Source organism: Cavia porcellus, unplaced genomic scaffold, assembly GCF_034190915.1.
Source record: "Cavia porcellus strain 051 isolate PalLab524CR breed Dunkin Hartley unplaced genomic scaffold, mCavPor4.1 scaffold_9, whole genome shotgun sequence".
NCBI lineage: Eukaryota > Metazoa > Chordata > Mammalia > Rodentia > Caviidae > Cavia > Cavia porcellus.
In genome coordinates this window covers 22476681-22498714 of record NW_026947492.1, presented here as the reverse complement: position 1 = coordinate 22498714, position 22034 = coordinate 22476681, and the positions used below count along the sequence as shown (strand labels likewise).

At 44.5% G+C, this 22034-nt stretch overlaps 1 protein-coding gene across 5 annotated transcripts in view; it reads left to right on the top strand.

The window, feature by feature from the left end:
* The window catches only part of Ets1 (ETS proto-oncogene 1, transcription factor), a 122345-nt gene that overhangs the window by 86327 nt on the left and 13984 nt on the right, over window positions 1-22034 (top strand). For 3 of the 5 annotated variants that reach the window (XM_013155544.3, XM_013155543.3, XM_003472645.5), the window contains 5 exons: window positions 4398-4517; window positions 6069-6269; window positions 9056-9133; window positions 10157-10405; window positions 14529-14789. In XM_013155544.3, the coding sequence (XP_013010998.2) occupies window positions 4398-4517; window positions 6069-6269; window positions 9056-9133; window positions 10157-10405; window positions 14529-14789 (909 nt within the window). The remainder of the gene's footprint in view (window positions 1-4397; window positions 4518-6068; window positions 6270-9055; window positions 9134-10156; window positions 10406-14528; window positions 14790-22034) is intronic. The other 2 variants (XM_063256054.1, XM_005004907.4) reach the window with 1 other exon arrangement.

The window sequence follows — 22034 nt, the reverse complement described above, 5'->3', positions numbered from 1 at the left end:
ACACGTCCTTAATTTCTCTGAGCCTTGGTTCCCTCACCTGTAAAATGGGAAGCCTGTGATGCCTTCCAGGTTCCTGGGAAGTCTCCTGTTGTGAGGATATTATGGGATAGTGTTGTGAGAAGGGTCTTGGCAAAGTATAAAGCAGTTTCAGATTTAAGGCATGGTATTCATGCTGCTCAGATCGTGATGTGGCCTGTACCACTAAAATCCATTATTATGCCAGGCCAGTCCCATGAAACCAGGAGCTGGCCTTGGATTTCATGTCTTTAGCTGTGTCCTGGGTATCGGTACTCACCACCTGCACCTGGGATACCCCAGTCTTCATCATTGAATGAGAACAGCCAGAGAAGAGACATGTGTAGTCTGCAAGCCATATGTCGTGAGCTTCTTACTGAACAAAAGTCACCTGAAGTGGAGAGTCTGTGTGATGTTGGTATGAATTGTTTGGTTCTTGCAAACTCAGAGGAATGGTGTAAAAAGACCCTCGAAACACTCCTGAAGTGTTCTTGGGAACTGAACCGCCTTTGACTTTGAGTTACATACAAGTAAATGGAAACCCTGCTGCACATTTTACTTGAGACTTGTTATGAGGTGGCTCAGGGTGAGGCCTGGTGGGGCGTGCACAGGCTTCCCTGTGTGCCCTGCAGACTCAAGGAGACCTATGCGCCCCCTTCCGCCCTGATGCTCTCCAATCTTGGGATAGTTCTTTATTCACTAGTATCTACTTTCCTCTTAGAAAACTGTGGTATGGCTTACAAATATTAACTCAGATTTAAACACTAAAGAATAATCAGCGGACAAGAAATCTCATAGGACTGCAGCGTGCTTCTGTTTTCAGTTTCCAGTGTATTGCACTGAGTCTCCACTTTAGTGGAATAGGTGTTTTTTTAGGTCAGTTTCTCAGCATTTTGAGACAAGTATACTGTTTCCATCTTAGATACTGTAATTATTAGCGCAAAGGCAATTTCAGTATTTTTCCATAAAATACAATTGGTTAATACCTGTGGAGGTACTGAGTACCATCTGGATATTGCTCCCAAAATGAGAAATAATTGATACCTAATATAAAATATTATACAAAAACAGGTGATGAGGTAGAATATTTAAGAATAACAGGGATGCCTGCATGGGCTAAGCCATTTTGGGTTCTCCACTTGTGTGATGATTTAGTTATTATTATTGACTTGAGTAATGAACAGAACTGCTACACGCATACGCAACCTAGAGGGACTTTTTCATTATTATTTTATGTTAAATTTAATATTTTCATTAGTACCCATGTTTGAACATGGCTGTTCTTCATCATTTAAGTGCAGTATGTACACCACAAAACAAGACAATGCTGGCTGACTGTTCACTCACATACAGAGGAGAGCTGGTTTTTTTCTAAACCAAAGTTTCACACTTCATAAATATGAACAAAACTTTCCAAGGACAGTGATACCTGACATCAAACCCACATGCAGGTGTCTCAGGGGGCAGAGACGGTTTCCACCAGCTGGGCTGTGAGCTTCGCTGTAGAAGATCAACACTGAATCCGTAGCTAGGGGCAATGACAGGCACCAGTAGCTGGGTCCCTGTACAGCTGCCGCTGACCACATGTGGCCTGGGCTTTGGAAGATGGCATTGAGGTGGATCAGAAAAGGTGATTACCTTTAGAAAGAAAAAGGGGAGCCTGGAAATGCTGCTTCCCTGACAGGAAGAGGGAGAATTGTCCACCCAGCACTGCTTTCCCAGACCGTGCTGGCAGAGCATGTGGGGTCACAGCAGCAGTCTCAAGGAAACCTTTCTGAGGTTTTCTGCTGTGTCCCTGGACATCTCTGCACGAGGCAGCAAGCAGCCCAGTCTTTCATGTGAGAAGATGCCTGGGGCCTCTGGTCATCTCATCCTTCTGTTCCCATCACAGCAGAAATGCTGACTGTCCCTTTAGCGTAGCCTGCGTTTTCCACATGGTTGTCCTGGCCAGTTTCTACTGTCAGTAAAGTTCTTTTCATCGAGTCATAAATCTAACGGAGGGAATAAATGCACAAAACAAAGCTACATAATTCAAGTTCATGAACTTCTGTTGGATGAGAGTGAAGGGGGAGAAAGTGGATACAAATCTGGGAAACTTTAATTCACAAAACCTTTGTTGGCTGGTGAGGCAGCATTGTCTCTTCTTTCAGAGTCCACCCTCTCTGGTTAACTGAAGAGTCTCTTTCTGTGTAGTAAAATTGACCTCTCCTCCAAAGGAGAGATATTTCTGGACCTGCTGCTTGGCTGTTCTTGGATGTGAAGAGTGGGGACAGTCTGGGAGCTCTGATGCGTTTCTTAGTGACTCACTTGGAGATTACTCCACTGTTTGGAGGGCTGGATGTTATGTAACCAACATTCTATCCCTTCCCCCCATTTTTTTCACCCGAAACAATCTGGGATTTTCCGTCATTTTGTCAAGTCTTCCTGGAGGCATGCTGATTTTTTCCATTGGATTTTTTGGGGCACGTCCCAGGGCAACCCAAGCTTACCACTCCCTGGGATTTCAGATTCCTCGTCCCTGGCAGGGCCTGGGAGGGCAGCAAAGTGAGCACGGCTGGGCTGGACGCTGAGAGCAAACAGGAGAGAAGGTGTCGCCGGCTTTCTTTCATGCAGTGAATTCATTCATTCCATTCTTTCTGACATTGAGGAATAATACACTGTAGAAATTTGTTCCTATTTTGGGGTGACCTGTTGTCATCTTTCCCCTTCTATGTTTCCTCTTTATTCAGCCAATAACATGTATGTGTGTTTAGGGATTTCTTTAGAAATGCCTCGTTGAGAAACTTCTGTAGCAACCTTGCCTGGAACTCGAAGGCATTTTCAGCATGCAGTACGCTCAGGATTTAGGCTTCTAGAAATTGCTGCAGTGAGGTGCATCACTGCTGAAGGGTGCCCGCAGGGAGGCCAGAAGGGATTACTGTTTTGTGGGCTGTTGAGCCTGAAGTGAACCCAGCAAATGTTTGGCTTTAGCCACGTTTCTGTGTCATGCTTCAAATAGGGTCCCGCAGTGTGGGAGGTGCTGGGATTGGCCTTGGTAAAGAAGCACAAGGGTGTGGCAGAGGATGACACCTTCGTGAACCTGCAGGTTCTGATATTGCACGTGCCTTCACCTGTGTGGAAAGCAAGTTTTGTGGATTTTACCTCCTGTACGCACCTCCAGGTGTCTGTGTGTCTTACCTCTGTCACCAGCTTCCTAGTCAACTCATCGTTACCTCTGGGCACAAATAATGCAATAACTGATGCAATAACTAATGATACAGTGTGTGCATCATTTTTTACAAAACAGCCAAGGAGGTCCTAATGTGCGGGTCGGGTAATTCTCCTGCATAGAACTCTCAGCAATTTTCTGTTTTACTTAGGATGAAATGATAGATTCCTTAATGTGCCTCCTGCTTCCCTCTTGGACTTCATCTCTGGCAGCTGTCCTTCCCTTGGTCACTCTGCTTCAGCTGGAATCTTTTTGATACTGACATACATCAAGTCTGTTCCGTGTTATGACCTTTGTTTGTGCTTTTCCTTTGTCTAGGACTGGGTCCTCTAACTTTATTGCTCATAAGAATCTCCTGAATTATGTGCTAAAAAATATTTTGGGGTTCCACTACTAGAAGTTCTGACTAAGGAGGCTTGGGAGTGGGGCTGAGAATTTGCACTTGATAATTTCCGAGGGGTGCTGGTAAGCTGCTCAGGCACCACGCTTGGGAACCACTGGTGTGGTGCACTCTTTGCCATTCTGAGCTCACGTGTGTCCTTCAGGTTGCAGGTCAGACGTCTCTGTTCTCCTAAGGCAGACCTCTCTGGCTCCTCCAGACTCACGGGGATTTCTAGGCACACATTAACATGCATCTTGTGCTTTTCTTGTAAAGCTCTTATTGGCATTATATTTGAATAATTGTGACGTAATTTTTTAAAATGACTGAATCTATTACAAGAATCAGATGTCTAAAGGCCGTTTCTGTCTTGCTTCCTGTTCTCTTTTCTCATATTCCTTGTAAAGGAAAAGTTCTAAATAATTACTGACTGAATGAACGAGTATTACATTTTACTTGTTATGGGTACCTGGAAGTAAGTACTGTAATGCCAAAGGTTTGAGTGTGAAAGTTAAGCAGGGGCTCTGTAATGCAGTAGTAGAGGTCTACAGAAAGAATAAGCATTTTTGTTGTAGGAATGCAGGATGTTTTAGGCAAGTATTAGGCTTTTTTTTTTTGAGGGGGGCAGCGGGGCCCAGCACACCCTGGAAAGCCCCTTTAAGTGTACCTGCTTTAATGAGAATGATAACACTTCTTTCTCCATTTGACTTCTTCGGTCTATCCGTGCTCTGTTATGTTTTGAGTGCTTAATGACATATTTAATTTTTGTTATTCTTATCCTTTTTTTCCTTACAGATATGGAATGTGCAGATGTCCCCCTGTTAACTCCAAGCAGCAAAGAAATGATGTCCCAAGCATTGAAAGCCACTTTCAGTGGTTTCACAAAAGAACAGCAAAGACTGGGAATCCCTAAAGGTATGCTTTTGTAGTGAAAAAAAGGAACCGGGGCCAGATCCTTAGGAAGGGTTTGTTCACTTGCCTTTAGTGTTTGAGGTGGACTTTAGTCTGTCCATTGTTAGGTCAGTGACTGTAGGTTGTTACACTCCTCTATTCAAGCAGTCACAGACCCACAGGCTTGAAATCCACCCTCTCCAGGCTTGTCACTGTAACTGTCACGTTGGTCTTAGGACAGTGGTTCCCGAACCTGTTTACATATTCCAGGCCCCACTGGATCTTTGAAAACTTCTAAGGTCAGGTCCTAGTCTGGTGGCATCAGTAGGGTATTTTTTAAGTTCCTTAAGTGATTCCAAAATGCAAACTTGTTTGAGAAATTTTGCTTCAGGTTCACCCTGGGCCACCATGGTATGAACTTAGTGAGCAGTGTTTCTTGGAATTTACTGAGTGATCTTTTTCTTCCATGTACTTTGGCAAAATGCGCTTGCTGTTTGTGGAAATCCTTATCTGGAAGAGGTTATTCAGGGATGGAAAGGGTCTCAAATGCTCACAAAAGAGAAGTGAATGGAGCCCATGTCAGCCTTCACTAAGAAACAGTTCGTGAACAATTGAGAGCAGAAGGAGCACTTTTCTGCTGAGAGGCAAACTGTCTTTAGATTGCCAGCCAGTTCCACTGCTAGGCGGGAGGCTTCATCCTTACCATACTGGTGCTTTTGACATTCCGCGAAGGGGACTATACACTTCTTCCCATCGTTACAGTTTTACCACCAAACTTAGTAGGAAACAATACCAAGTGTCCTGTGAGTATCACAAGGCCGAATAAGGTGAATTCTCCCCACAGGGCTTCCCCAACGCTCAGGAATACTCTGCTCGATTCAAGTGAGCACCCTTGGGACAGCTGTGACATAGGAAGGGTGTCCTGCTGTCATCTGAGCTCCTCAAGTGTCACCAGCAGGTGTAATTGCATTAAACCATGGGCCTTATGTGAATTATAAGTTGTCTCTACCACAATAGGGCCTATGCTATCTTCAGACTTTGCAGGATTCCCAGGGTAGTACAAGCACTGAGTGATGTAATCACCCAGTACCATTTGAATGACTTACTCTTAATAATTGCTGTGATTACTACTAATCATAATCAACTGAAATAAAAATAATTGGAAATAATGATCCAAAGTATGTTATAAGAGTTAAGAGCAGGGAAAGACTTTGCTTTGTTATTACTGCTGTTACAGAAGGCATTTACTCTCTTGCCAGGGCTTTTTAAATGTTCTAATGGAAATATGTCAGTGGGAGAGGAACTTCGTGGAAATCTTTGCCTGGGTGAACGCAGGGCAGGGAATGTGCCCGCCCCTGCTCCTGTGTTATTTTCTGGTTGACCAAGGTCCTTTCTTGCTGTAACGTAGAGAAGGCAGGGTACTGAATGTTTGAGGGGTCTGTGAGAGATGCCTGATGAGCTCTGTCTGCAGGTAGGTGTTTCCTGATTCTGTGGCTGGGGTAGCATCCTCAGCAGCTTTCAGATCCTTCAGTGTCTGCTCCAGACCCTGAGCTTCTGTGTCTTCACTCTCCTCAGATCCTCGGCAGTGGACGGAAACCCATGTTCGGGATTGGGTGATGTGGGCGGTGAATGAGTTCAGCCTGAAGGGCGTGGACTTCCAGAAGTTCTGTATGAACGGAGCGGCTCTCTGTGGCCTGGGTAAAGACTGCTTCCTTGAGCTGGCTCCAGACTTCGTTGGGGACATCTTATGGGAGCACCTAGAGATTCTGCAGAAAGGTAAACATGTGGAAACAGGAGGGTGAGGGTTGGCTGTGTGAAATTTCTGTGCATGGGGAGGGGGTTGACCCGGTAGAGATGTAACGTGTTCAGGGCACAGGTGGTCAGTGGGATGTGCCTAGTGCAGGGCCTGATGTCCAGCAGGTGCTTAGTATAGAGCAGCTTCTTTTCCTTCCATGCATTGGAGGTTAAGATTTTAATCTTCAGCACATTTGTACTCCATTAACTTCGTAGTATGCACACTTGTGAGTCTAGTTGTTTTCTTAGACCCGTGTACTGTGTGCTGGCCGTGCCCTTGGCCAATCCTGGAATAGTTTTTAGTCTTTTTTCCTGGCAGCTTTACTACACATTTCTGTGATCTATGGCCATGTAATACCTGGTCACATGCACAGGAAAGCTCAGGCTTTTGAGCTGGATGATAAGACAGGCCTGTCTGCCCCCTGATGGGTGGAACTGCATAGGTGCAGGATGCCTTTCACATCTGGAGCAGAAACTGGGGTCAGATCAGGACAAGGTGTTGCAACCTTGTTATGACATGGCCTCTCCTGTTGGCCTCTTCCAACCTTTTTGGATCCATGACTCATGTCCCACGGTCCTGGCTGAGTACAGAAACAGCAGCAGGCAGCACACTAGGGTGTTTTTGCCCTTATTTTTCTGAATTTCTTCTTAAAATAAATTGCAGTTACCAGCAGTCAGCGGTGCCCTCCAGCTGACTGTAAGCCTAGAAACCCGCTGCCCTCCGTAACCCAGGCCCGCCCTTTCTCTGTGGTCACCAGCTCCAGCTCTTGGTGTGGACACTGGGGGCAGGGTGAATGCTCAGGACCAGCACTTTTAGCCCGTATAATACCTGCCTTTGTGTGGGTAAGAATAGTCTTCACCATGCAGTGCTCAAAGAGACCCAACTTAGATTCCTCGGGGCAAGGGCTGTGATCTTTGTTTCTTCTCTTCAATTTTTCTGTTGAAAAATAGCACAGTCAAGAACTGTGACTCTCTCTGTGACTGCCACGATGGGGAATGGGCAACACTTCCCAGTGCCCTCCACTGCCCTGGCACACTGTGTCACTGCACACATATCCTCCCCAGGATGTCCACACGTGCAGCCTGCTGATAGAGGGAGAAGGAGTGGGAGGCTCCCTGAAGATCTGATTTAGCTGATGGCACCTGGCTGTGTAAACTGAGTATGTTCCACTGTGTGCTGTGACGCTTTCCTGTGTTCATCCCAGTGGAACCACCAGGTGTTGGGGGATGTCTGACTCCGCCTTGATTGTGTGTGTGTGTGTGTGTGTGTGTCTTAAAGTGCTATAAAACAGATCTTCCCTTTGGATTATCAGAATAACCCCATGAGATACGAAGGGCAAGGAATGGGATTGTTCTTATCCATAAAAATCACTCGTTTCTTTAAACTTTTTCTTTAGCATTTTAGGCTTTTTTCATTTACTTTTTTTTCTTTCATCTAGTTCACTTTAATTTCCCATGCTGTCTTCTTTCTGTGATCCTGTGGATTCATGTACAGCTGCTGGCCCCTTAGACAGGTCTGGCTTGCCCTTCCGCACAGGAATAATGGCAAGGTCTCTAAGAGAATTAGGATATCACTGAGTATGCTTGAGAACGAAAAGTGTACCTTTCTGTCCAGAGTTCCATGGAGTGAGACAATAAAATCATTGCTCTTCAGATTTACATACTTGAAGGGATGAGCGATCTGTTTGTACTGAGGCTGCAGCTCTGGTTCTATAATTAAACCAAGGATCATAGCACCCAGAAACAGAGCTGTTTGGGGTGGGGTGGAGGGCCAAAGGTACAGGGGGTGTTTTGATCTGATAAGCTGCTAAAGCAGTTTAATCATTTTATCTCAACTGGGAACTGTTGCTTTTTTTTTTCTTTTGGGTGTATACGTGTGCATACGGGCATAAACTTGTTTTCCCATGAGCCTTTGTTCCAAACAGATTATCAAATACCCGAGGAAAAATCCAAACCAACACACTATCTTTGTGTCTGATTCTGTGAGATATGGCCAGATGGCTCCATAAAAGAGAGACTGCCTCTCCTCCCTGAGATGCCAGGGTGATGAGAAGGTCCCATGTTGACCATGGCTAGGTGGAAGCACTTTTGTCCTTAGATGCCCTTCCTCTCCCTTTCTCTCTCATCCCCGGGGAAGTTGGCGTCTGGGCCGCCTTTCAGTTGTGTTGCTGCCCTCCCTGTTTGCATAAACCTCCCTCGTTTGCCCAGGAGAGTCACGTTACCAGTGCTCCATTTCTTGTCCGGACCTGAACTTGAATTCTAAGTGCAGTGGGAAAAACAGAGAACAAAAACCAAACGTCTGCTAGAAGGACAGGCTGTAAAATCCACTTGCCTTAAGATTGCAGTATGGTTCTGAAAAGGTTTTGAGCAGATCCATTTGAGGGCAAACACTGGTCTTGGTAACAGCTCTCTGTTCATTGTCTAGCTTTTGAGTTTGATTTCAGAGTGATGCGTGCACATAGCACAGGGGTTTAGAATGAGGGCTGAGTGTGTTCCCAATCCTTAGTGACTACTCCTTAGTTCACTTTCTAAGATTACTAAATCCATTTTATAGCTGCTGAAATAACAAACTTAGCCATATTGTTGTGATCTCATTCCTAGACAAGGCCCCAGTCAGGGTAGACGCAGACACCAATGCAGTTAATAAACTTGCACAATTCTTAGGAAAGCATTGAGGTCACTGTGGTCTTTGCATTCAAGATCCTTTTAGGCTAAGTGTTCCTTCCATGTCAACTTCTGTATTTCTCTCCCTACCCTCTATGTTGCAGAGGATGTGAAACCATGTCAGGTTAATGGAGTCAACCCCATGTATCCAGAATCCTGCTATACCTCGGATTATTTCATCAGTAAGTTCCACCCTCAACTTGCCCTCCTTCTCCTTGTTCCTTACAGTGGACAGCAGCAAAAGTCTCCTTCTCACTCAGTCTCAGGCTCCTTCGTGATAGTTCTATGGAAAATTATGCTTTTGAGAATTACAGAGTCTAGGTAATAATTAATACTTTCTCACAAAGTACAAGGGTTCTTTCCTATTTTTATTTTTATTTTTTTGTGATGCTAGAGATTGAACCCATGGACTTGTGTACTGTCGGCAAGTGTTCTACCATTTTGCCACCCTGTACATAGCTGATTAGCCTGAGAGTTTCTACATGGTCCTTCTCAGAAAGTGAAAGTCATGGGGAACGAATACAACTCAACCGCCAAATTCTGAATCTCCCTTGATCTTTTGCATTGTATGGCCCCAGGGTTGGGTTAGTGACTTGATCTTGGTCCCTGCTCTTTCCTTTTTTTTAAACCAGTGGAGAGCACAACATGTCCTCTGAAATCCTTAAGAGCATGTGGTACAGCTTTGTGTGCCATTACAGAGTATGAAACCTGCTCTTCAGAATGAGATACCCCGCCATGGTGGAAAGATGGCCAGAGGAATAGAATTAGTATAGAGTTGTGCTTAGCTGATAACCTTGTTTTCAAAGAGGGCCTTAAACAGGGTTGTTTGCATTTTATTCTAACCTTATTTTTATCCAACAATAACAGTAATACTAACTACTATATTTTGAACTTATTGAATACCACAAATGCTGGGAGGCAGTTTACATATATTTATTCTCATTTGATCTTCATCCCAGCCCTCCGAGGAAGATTGCAGTCATGATTGTTTATAGATATAGAAAATTAAAGCAGAAAAGGAAAAGAAAAGCATTTTATCAATGGCCACAGCTATTAAATAGTAGAGCGAGTTTGCTTATTTAAAGTATTTTCCTTAAATTCTCTAAAGCAGCACACTGATTCCACATTGCGGGGCCGTTACAGCAGTATAGCACTGTTCCAGGCAAACATCTTTCCTGTCTAACTGTGAGCATTTCTACCTCCAGGCTATGGTATCGAGCATGCTCAGTGTGTGCCTCCATCAGAGTTCTCGGAGCCCAGCTTCATCACTGAGTCCTACCAGACCCTCCATCCCATCAGCTCAGAGGAGCTCTTGTCCCTCAAGTACGAGAACGACTACCCCTCAGTCATTTTCCGGGACCCTCTGCAGACAGACACCTTGCAAACCGACTACTTTGCCATCAAACAAGAAGTTGTCACCCCTGACAACATGTGCATGGGGAGGACCAGTCGTGGTAGGTCAGATCTCTTCTCTAAAAGCTCCTGGATTCACAGGAATTACTCACCTTTGTGAATTTTCCAGGGACCATTTTTTCCCTCACTTATAAGCTATCTAAGATGCCTCAGTTTTGGTCTCCCCATCCTAGCATCCCTAGAGAATAAAGACACCTGATAATGGAATTTTAGTTGTATGTATCATGAGGACTGAGACTTCAGGGGCCATGGTGGGATTCAAGTCTGGCAGAATGAATAATCAAATATCTTATTCTGGCTCAATTTGATCATTAAAAAAAATGTGCCGTATTTTCTTAGAAAGGATTTTCTTGAGGAAAACACAATAAAGGAAAGATGGTTTAGTGACTCTCTGGGAAGTTCTTAAGGTTTGCCTGTGTCACGTGCTCTCCCAGAGGACTGAATCAGACTGTAGGGACCTGGCTTGGTACCTGAAGTGACCTTGCTTATTCAGCCTGGAATCATTAACCTCCTGTGACTTCTTTGGTTTGAGAAGATACAAGATGGTTAAGAGTGGTTTATTCAGTCCTGGTCATGAGCGGTGTGGTGAAGTGTGTATTTAGCTAGAGGACCATGGAAAGGTAGGTGGCAGGAGGCTTCCCAGAGAAAGTACTTACTGAAATAGTTATTATAATAGTGACCAGTCATTTGCTGACAGTGAAGTAAACCTTCCAAAATAGAGCAGATTGACATAAACCAAAAAGGCAAAATATACCTAACTTTTACAACCATAATGTAGACTATCAAGGATGTCACCTACCTTAGAGTTTTATTCAAAGTTCAATTTATTGTAAGGTGGGGCTTGTTCATCATGGAAGAGCTAGCTGATTTCTGAAAAGCCCCAAAAGATGACTTTTCTGATGGGTAAATGGAAAGGAATTAGGGACAGGAAGAAGAGAGGAGAAAGCTAAGCCAAACGGCAGAGAAGCCTTTGGTCACAGAGTGAGCCTTGGGCCAGTGTATTAGGGGTTTCCGCCTGTGATACCATGCTGATGTTCTTGGAGCTCTCTTACCCGGAGGATCACCTTGTTTACATTGTGGGTCATACACATTGTCATCTTCTTCGAGTGTTTGGGTTCATACTTCCTGCCAGCAAGCCTTGGACAAAACCAATGTACCCTACACAGGGAAAGTCCCTCCAAAAATCAGAACCTATAATTGTCTTCCTTAGGGTGCCAGGGTGTTTGTGTTTCAGACCAAAGAGGATGGGCGGGGCTATTTTGTCTTCCCCTTTTTGTCTTTTACTTTTGGGTGCACGTCTGTTGAGATGGACTAGCGTATGACCAAAGCATTAGGGCGACCTTCCTTTTCTTGGGCGTTTTGTACGTGAATGTGATGAGACTTAGCTGTGGACTTGAGGTCCAACCATGCTGTAACTTTGGATAGATCCACTGTTACGTTGTTTTAAAATTATGTCTGGCACTGTATTTGTGTATTTAGCTGTTCTCTCTCCTTCTCTTGATTTTTGGTTTGGGCTCCACCACCTCATTAACCCCAAACTAATGATGATAAAGAGAAAGTGACCCTTACACAGGGACATGAGGCATTTCTGTCTGGCTGTACCCTCAGTCTTCCTTTGCAAGGTGTAGGCCCCTGCAGTTTATGAGGAAGTCCATTTTATGCAGCAGGTCTTCTCTCTGCATGTGAGAGCAGTTTCAAAAAAGACTGATTCCAAGGCCAGTTGAACTGAGATGGTCTAGCCTGAAAGCATTACTGTTAGAGGATGATTATTAATAATCATAGTATTGATATACAGCATTATAGTGTACAAAGTGCTTCTGTGTCCTACTTGCTTGGCTTGTGAGGGCTGTCTTTGTGCTGGTCTAATCAGCGGCTTGCTGTGCACTACCCGTCTCCTCCTCTGTGTGCTCTGAGGTTTGTTCTGTGGAGTTAAGAGAGCACTGGAGAGCCCTGTCTGAGGCCTTTCTCAGAAAAGCTGGCCAGTGGACATCTCAGCGGATATGTGTGTTCCTGCATGAGCACAGTAGCAGAACTGAGGGGCTAATCCAGTTGGAGTCAACCCATTTTTGGAGCAGATGCCCATAAATAAAGGTTTCCAGCTCAGGGCTTGTGAAATAGAGCTAAAATGAAAGCTGCCTTCAGCTGTAAACCGCAGTTTTCTACTGAGTTGCATTTGCTTCATGTTTGAAAGGTTGCCAGAGAGTGGTTATGGCCTAGTTTAGTGCCCTTGCTTACCGGGACTCTGTGGAAACTCAACTGCCTTGCTGGTGGAAATTCTGATCACTTCGCCCTCCAAATATAAAAATGGCTGATACAGATCAGCATCATTTCTGGAGACATAAGCATCGCTACTGCCTCCAATACTGGGATTGGGTGGGATGTTCTTCATGAAAATATAAACTTACTTTTGTAGTCTTTTGATGTGTTTGTCTCCTACAGCACCGAATTAAGACAGGTAGCTGGTATGCACAAGCACCTTTTAATAAGATGCCAGAAAACTTCCTGTTCTGCTAAAAAAAAAAAAAAAAAAAACGAAAGAAAGAAAGAAAGCTAAGGCATTTGGGTTGTGAGTTGTTTTCCTGAGTCATTTAATGTGAATTTCCAGGCAGGACCACTCTTTCACTGTTCGTAGTAATGAAGAGGGTTGCACAGGCTGGGGTGCGCCCTCCACGAAGCCCCTCCTTTGAGTCAGTGGGTAGAGGGAGGCGTGAGATGAAGCAGATGACGCTTTTATTGTAAGCAGTGCTAGGGGAGCAGGAGCAGAGGATCTGGGAGATTTTTTTTTTTTTCCCCAAGCTTTGGGAACAACCAAGTTTTGATTTGGATTCCTGCGTATATATGAATTTTATTTTATTTTTTAAAAAATCCACTACCTTTGTGAAGGGGAAAATACACTAACAGGAGGATGTCCAAGCCACACTCACTGTGGGAACAGAAATTACAGATCAGCCAGCTTTGGGCAGTTGAGAAGGGATTCACAGGTGTTTCTGCATACGTGTTTGTCACACCTTTTTGTCTCTCAGCGTGTGCTGAGCTGAGATGCCCCTCTGGTCTCCTGTGATTTGCCTCAGTTGTCTGATGAGTATCTGGATGTAGACCACAGAACACATCCTTTGGAGCCTTTTTAGCTTTTGATTTGTTTTGCTCCATTTTAAAAAAAATTTTTCTAGGCTCCTTTTTAGTAGCATTTTTGCCAATGGAAATTTCTCCAAGAGTTATTGTGCAATCACAGCAGCTGTTTATAACCTGATTTGGGAAATTAATGAACTTGCATGATCTTGTGGTCAGTTAAGAATGCCTTAAGCAACTCACAGAGTAAAGAATTTCTGACTTTGTTATGGACCTTAACTCTTTAATCAACTATTTTATGTTTTTTACTGCCCATACTTCTCCTAAGAAGCATATACTTCAAGTACTGAACTACACTTTGAAAGAATAAAGGATACAATTTTCAGTTGGAGATAGTGATGGTGTTTTTTTTTTTTTTTTTTTTTTTTTAATTTTCAGGAAACAACATCCCATAACTTATTTCTCTATTTGTGATGGCATAAACACAGGACATGTATTTCATTTTAAAATAGTATTTAGGGAAAAAAATGTTTAAAAGTAATACTTTTTGTTCCAAGGTCAAGGAAGGCCATAAGGTCATTGTGCTCAGTCTAATGGAGATTTTTTTCTTATGATCAAAATGTTTTTGCTAAATTGGAGCTTTCAAATTCATCTTCTCACACTGACTTCACAAGAGGTTGTTCAGTCTGATGACTGTTCTGATTTCTTCATGAATTCATTGGACCTAATACATTAGCCAGAAATTCTCCGGTAACACATGAGATTCTCAGCATTAGATTTCTGGCTTTGGCATTCTTGAGGTCCAACACTGCTGTGTCTCTCGGACAAATCGGAGCAGCACGTGGCTCTGGATCCGTGTCCTAGGAACTGTGAACCAGGTAGCCGCACAGTGGCAGCAGAGTGGCCCTTCGGGTGGTGTCCCAGCCCCATCCTCTTTCTCCAGAGTGGACCCTTGGTCTCTGGAACGTCTGTTTCCAAGCCCCCCATTCTGTCCCTCCTGCAGATCTGATCCGCAGTCTCTCCACGAGAGGGTTTTTACAGTTGTCTTTTCCCGATCCCTCCCCCGCGCTCTTCCTACTCCTCCTTCACCTCCAGGTAAACTCGGAGGCCAGGACTCTTTTGAGAGCATAGAGAGCTACGATAGTTGCGATTGCCTCACCCAGTCCTGGAGCAGCCAGTCATCCTTCAACAGCCTGCAGCGTGTCCCCTCCTATGACAGCTTCGACTCTGAGGACTACCCAGCTGCCCTGCCCAACCACAAGCCCAAGGGCACCTTCAAGGACTATGTGCGTGACCGTGCTGACCTCAACAAGGACAAGCCTGTCATTCCTGCTGCTGCCCTGGCTGGCTACACAGGTAGGCACGCTTCCTGTGCAGGCAGGCCATCTGCACCTTTCTGTGGGTGGGGTCAGCAGAAGGCACTGTGCCACTTACCTGGAGGCCCAAGGACCCCCTCTCGGTTTTATAAAGGGATTGGCGAGACCTCTCTGAGAGGTGTCCAGCCTCTCAGGCCAATCTGCTTGTGACTAGATGTTGATTTTTGGAAATGGATGGTATCATTCTATCCCATGGGGTCATTTCCAAGAGTGGTAGGAAACTTACATTTTGAGCTTTTTTCCATATCTGGGGGAAGGCAGCTATAATGATTTGATGTTCCTGGAAACTGTCTAGTGGCATGGCATCAGGGACTTTTCCAGGCCTGCTCTTGGGAGGTCTTTCCAAGCATAAAACCAGCGACTGCTTCTTTCAGAGGCATAATTGAATGAACGGACTACATGATAGACTGTTTTGTCATGCAGTTGGCATTTGGCTGGCAGTAGGAATGTAAGAAACATGTCCTTCATGGCCCTAAATTCTATCCAGATCCATCCCGGCTTATATAGGAAATTATTTTTCTCACTTAGCTTTTTTTATTTTTTATTTTAAAGAGAAAAAATCCCTAACAAACTAAAACAGAATAAAGCAACCAAAACAAAACAGTGAAAGTGGAACAGAACTTCAAAACAGGGTAATAGGAAATCAACAATGGCTCCCATATTATATCTCGGTATCTTGACAGGAGTTGTCCATACCACGCTAGTTGTCCATAGTAAAATTAAATAAAACAAAACAGAGTAAAATCAATCAAAACAGAACATTAAATAAAACAAAACAGTAAGTCAGAATAAAACAAAGCGTAATTGTTCTACCAGGAGTAGGATCTCTAATTAAAGCAGTAGTGAGTGAAGAAATTCTGTAGAGAAGTGAGTTATGCACATCGAGAACCTGGGCTTTGGTTGAATATCTGGTCACAGTGTAAGATGTGCTACTGTGGTGAATGGGTTGTAGCACAAGCCCAGGGAAAGCGTGAGGAAGGTATCTGAGAAATGTCCGAGGACCATCAAATGACGTGTTAACCATCAGGTCCTTTCTGTAAGGTTGCAGTGTTTTCTAAAACTTAGAAACTATGTTGTGAGTGGAGCTTAGTTTAGGCTTTAACTACTTGCGTGTGGTCTGTGCCTCTATTCTTTCACAGTCTCCACCCCAGGCAGGTTATCTTATAGACATCTTCTGTGTGATTGAAGACAAACAGCAAAATCTGCCTATCTATCTGACCTTAACAGTGCGCTAGTTACTTATTGTGTTCAAGAAAGCCTTAGGATTTTTTCTGAGGAAATCCAATGGGCCTTTGAGAATAAAACTCCGATACTGAGAAAAATTACTCCTCCTTCAAAGATCAAGAGAGTGAATGTCTTTATGTTGTGTTCTCTAGAAGCCCTAGTGAATTCACTGCTTGAACAGTGCTTAGGAAGTATGTCTATATTTTGAGGTAGCACCAAGGGCTATGTTTAGAATCATGGGTCAGAAAAGGAACTTGACGGTCCCCTATTTTATTTTATTTTATTTTATTTTATTTTTTATTTTTCCCTATTTTATTACTTTAAAAATATCCCCATGGTCTCACCTACCATGGCTTGTAGGTGAGAACTTGCATCTCAGAGGAGTCTTCTCCTCTGGGTAGCAGATTATTAGGAAGTTTACCCACCTTCTTTAAAGACATCTGGGATGAGGAAAGCATATTCAGGGTCTCATTTTGGGCATGCATGCCAACTCCTGTAGTCGGCTCTAGGCTCCAGTTGGATTGATGAGAGAGGGATGGGGAAAGTGCTGTTTAATTGGGAAGAAGAAGAAGCCTAGGCAGCTTTGAAGTGACTGACATCAGTTTTGTTTGGATATTGGTTCACAGTTACTTTCCCGCCCACCGACCCTTCCTTCCTTCCTTCCTTCCTTCCTTCCTTCCTTCCTTCCTTCCTTCCTTCCTTCCTCCCTTCCTTCCTTCCTTCCTTCCTTTCTTCCTTCCTTTCCTTCTTCCTTCCTTTGTATCCTCTCTTTTTCCCTCTTTCCCTCTTCTCCCTCCCTCTACCCTCACTTTCAAAGTTCTGTGTTTCCCCACCACCTGGGATCAAGGAGTAGACCACTCTGTGAATGGAGGAGCTTTACAGTTTAGATGCCTCAAAGATTGAGTAATCAGTTCAATCAAAAACATTTTTAAACACCTCACCCTCCAGTTGTTTTTAGTAATTGAAGTTTAACCTTTCAGACTGTAAAATGGGGGTGAGAACAATGGCCCAGAAAACAGAAGTCCTCTTGTGCTCCTCCCAACTGTAACACACTGCGTGATTCTAGGCAAATTTACCGTGTACCCTGTTCTACTTTTAGTGAAGTAGATCTTCACGGTAGAGATGTGTGAAGATGCAATGAAACCAAATCAGTTAACTAAACATGTGAGTGCTAGACATGGGAGTGGATGTGGTGGGGGGGACCCCCTAACTGCAATAAATGAATTATTTCAGCAAAGGGCACACACTGAGCCTGCAGGTAAGACAGGAAACCTTGAGAGCTCACTGTGGATGGCATTCAGGATGCTCTAAGTGGCCATAGACCTGAACTGCACTCTCTTACTGTTGAGCAGGAGCGCAGGTTGAGATCTGTGAGGTGTGGGGGAGCAGCCCTAATTCTGGTGGTCCTTTTCTTAGCTTCTAGTGAACATGCCGTGTCCACACTGCAGGCTGATCTATGCTGGCTCTCTGCTTTTGCACTGTCATTGTGGCACCTCTTGATTTAGACATCTAGGAGACAAAGAGGGATGGAATATACTCATTTGGCCTTGTGCTTCCTTCCATTCAGCCCATGGCAAGGGTGCCCATATATGGGTGGCTAGAAAAAGGCCCTGGGAAGGTGTAAATTCACAAGTATTAGCAACATCTTTTTCTTGCTCCTGAGTGACACCTGTTTTCTGTCTCAATTCTGCCCTTGTTCTGTTAAAATCGGATTGTTCCAGAGTATGTGTGGAGACATAGTGGCAAGCCTGGGACCCTTACTTCCATCAAGGCAGTTTGGCCGGAAGTAAAAGGTAGCTGTTTAGAGTCTCTGAGCTGGGAAAATAAAAATTCATCTTTGTACTATTACCCTAGAAATCCAGATTTTTGTACATATCACCTTCAAAAGAATAAATTTTATTTCTTCCTATGATATCTTAGTTATGGCACTGTAAGTGTGGAAATCAGTTAGAAACTGAATTTTCAGATTCTCTTGCAGTTACATTCTTCCCCCAAAGATAAGAAAATTGCATCAACCTTCACTGGGCTCCTATGGCAACTTGTTAAATTAGGTCGAGATGTGTGGGCAGATAACATGGCTTGAAAGCCTGCTTGTTAGCTGAGTTAAGAGTACATCAAATACAGCGCTGGCTTCCGCCAAAATGTACCTCCTCCTCCTCCTCGATGCAGACTGCTTACGGTTATCAAGCTGATACAATCAGAATAGCTCCATTTTCTCTTGTTCGAAGATACTTTTTGAACTCCTTCTGATGGCAGCATGATCTGAGAGAAGCAGCCCAGTGTTTTCCCTATATTTATGAACCTCAGCAAAATACTTAGTCCTCAGAAAGTATAGGCATCTCTGATTCTTTTTTGCTTTGCAATTTCAGTAGGTATAGGAGAATATACTGTTTCAGTAGCATTTGCTCTTCTTGCCCCACCAGCCCCATTTTATAGATAGTGCAGCTGAGGTGCACACACATACACACACACACACACACACAGATTTATTCAAAGCCATGTAATTACAATCTGCAAGAAATTAGCTCCTGAATTGAATTTTAAGTGTCCATTGCTTTTCATGACCACAAAGTCTCTTCTCCAAACTAGGGAATGAACATACTCCTTGCATATTGCCCTTATGTGCAGAGGTTTTAGGGCCGTGTATCCGTCTGGTCACTAATCAGCACCATACATGTATGGGCTAGGGTGTGGGGAGGAGATAGAATCCAGAAATTAGCCTGTGAATCACTTTTGTCAGACTTCACTCTGGATCACCACACACAGCAACAGAAACAGGTCCCTTCTTATGGCCACTGCAGTTGTCACTGAGTATGCCTGCTGGTGACATGCCAGTGTCTGTGCCCTCTAACAGATACCAGCCGCAGTTATGAATGAAGCATTTGTCTTTTTTTTAAACCTGGAACCCACAAAAGATTGAGCCCAAAGCTGCTCACTATCTGTGGTGAAATTATGTTTTATAGTGTTGTGTAAATTTATAAATAGCCCTAACCTTCCTTAAGGCTACATTTGAGACTATCTGGAATTTAACTTGCAAGTGGTGTTTTTTAGGGGAAGGCATATTAGACATCACATAGAAAGGTCTCCATCTGGTAGAAATAGAAACCCTATGCATTGCACTGTAGGTTCTTTCAAGTTGTGTCTGTCCTGGGATAAATTCTTTTCTTGCCATATCGTAAATGCCACTGGAGCCACTTTAGAGTCACAGGAAAAGGTCCTGAGGCTCCACCCAGAACCTTGGAGTTTAGGATTCAGCAATCCAGAGCTACTGCTAAAACATGTTTTTGAAAATAAACAACTTGACTGCAGAAGGCAGTGTTTCAGAGCCCTTTAATTCAGAATGCAGCGTGAGAGTGGGCAGCATTACCTGCAATCACTGTTTCTGAGGGAGAGCCAGGCTGCAAAACAGTCTCTGTGTGCTGGGGTTCAAGTGACGACTGAGAGAACTTCTGGTAGGAGCCTAGTTAGTGATTAAGAGGGGTAGGGCTCTAGGAAACAAGTTACTAGTGTAGTGTGAATTCGTGCAAGGGTTAAAGGATCTAAACACAGGTGGATCTGTTACTGAGGGGCAGTTTTCAGTGGGGCGGGAGGTGTCACTTGAGCCAGGCTCTGGAATGTGAAGTCCCTCTATGTGAGTGCTATTGGTATAAGACTGTGATTTGAGTAAAGCTGAGAAAGACCAACTTGTTGATAGCCTTATGCAGTGGCCTCATTCAGAGGCCCAGGGAAAGCAGCTGACTTCTCTCTCTGGGGTGGGCCAGGCTGAAGCTGGCTTGTAGTCTCGGTGTGGAGAACCTGGATGGATAAGAGGAAAAGTTCTTGAAAGTGAGAGAGCCAGAAACAGAGTGTCTTTGCTTTCCTGTGAAAAGGCCCTCATCACGAGCTAGTGGCAGGAAGACAGCTTAAAAGGAGCCCTCCTGCAGGCCAGCTCAGAGACTGAGGGGATTGGAGTTCCTGCGCTTAGTGGTGGCTACTCAAGAGTGCATGGGGTAGATGCAGGGTTCCCAGGCACATAATGGGTTAATACGCTGCTTAGTGGTGAGATAGGTAGGCAAATACTGGGGAGGAACATTCTCAGAACTGTCTGAAGGGAGGGAAAGCCCTTTGCCATTGCCCACAGAGCAGTTTTACTTCTTCTGATTCTTCACTGATTAACTTTGAGACAGTTTTTCTTAATCCTCTGTTAGCAGTAGAAAGGATCATATGGTTGTAAGATTTGGCCTCATTGTTAAATGTGGCAGGTGGAGGCTCCTTAGGTCTGCACGTGGCTTCTGAAGCCCACCATTGACTGCACCCCTCATTGTCTGGCTTTGGGCTGTGAGGGGGCCCCACTGAGCATGCGAGGCTGGTCCACACTTCCCAGGATTTCCACTGCAGTGCTGTTTTTGCCTCTGGGGCCTTGTGGGTGCCTGCATGGATTTTGAGCAGCAGGAATCTCACAGACTGGCCCATCTGTCTTGGGAACATCTCCCTGCACCCCTGACCTGTTTGGGAGGAGCCTCTGAGCCTCACATTTGGGAGACTGTCTTCTGTTTTGGTTCTGGAGTGCTGGTGCTGCTGAGCTAAATCTCTGGCCCTGGGGTTGTTCTGTAACAAAATCTCATGACAAGTAGTGGGACTGGATCTTGAATACTTGAGGATTCCACTCTGTCTTCAGCTTGAAGCGCCACCTTTTTGTCTATGAAGCAAAATGTTTCCATGGAGCAAAATGTAGCAAGCTGCTGAGACAGCTATGCAAGTCCCTGGTGACGTTAAACCTTGGGAACTCCTGGTCGGTCACCTCTGTTGGGAAAGGCTCTGCCAGGTGGTTTGGTGGTCCTGCTCTTATCCATGGGCATCTCTCCTCCCAGAATGGCTTTTCCTGCTGTGGAGAGTGATCAGATGGCCAGCCTGTGCTTCACCAGGGGCCATGAGCAAGGGCCAACAATGCTGGGATTAAGAGCAGGGACTCTGGGGCTGCCACCACCAGCTGTGTGACCTTGCACCCTCTGTGCCTCAGTTTTCTCATATGCAAAATGATAATCATAAGAATGGTTCCTGACTCATAGACTTGCTGGAATTAGTGAATTGGTTCATGGAAAGGACCAGGATAGTGCTCATCATAAAGGAAGTACTAAGTGCTAGCTGTTAACTACTGTTTTATTCTCTAGACCCTTTATTTTTCTAGAGTAATTCTCAGGGGAGGCTAGAGGTCAATGTATTTTACTTATAAAATGCCAGTAATTCCTGGCAGAATAACGGACAGAGCAGATTTTTAATATCAGACAGATCCCTTGAGTTACGCAACTCCATCCGTATTTACCAAGTGCCTATTGTCTGCTAAACTCCACTGCACAGTACATTAATGTTTTCTAACCCTTCACGAAAAACCATACAAAGCAGGTTCTGTTAGCCTCCTTGTGCAAGGGAGGGAGTTGAGTTTGTTTGGGAAGGAATTTGTGTAGCCTGAAGTCACAAAGCAGAGAACAAAGAAGATGCTTTTCAAATTTTTTCACGGTGTCCACCAAGTAGGAGAAAACTATCTAAAACTTGGGGCCATGCTACAGATCTGGAAGGAAATTAGGGTAAGAGAACCCTCCACCTGCAGCTTGGTTCCAAGAAGGTTGGCGCAAGCTGGGGGGCACCCTAGGGTCCAAGCTGTTCAGGGAAGGGCTCTGTGTCTCCAGGACTAGGCCTGTGTGCTCACTGTTTTCTGCCCAGCCTGTAGCAAGCCCTGGAAAACCTAAGATTGAGTAAGTGTGGTAGAACTATTCCATTATGCTCCCTGCAGCAGGAGCTCTGGCCAGTGCAGAGCTCTGCGGCCACAGCAGAGTCCTGGCCAAGGTGTTTGTCAAAAGGTCTAGCCCATCTCTCCCATCTGGAAGAACTCAGGACCGTGCATCTGGATGCTCTTGGTGACCCACTGTGGAACACAGAAGAGCTCTGCACATACTGTTGACTGTCAGTAGCTCAATGGCTTTGTTTTCTGTGTGACTCACCTTTCCCTGAGAGATAACAAGAG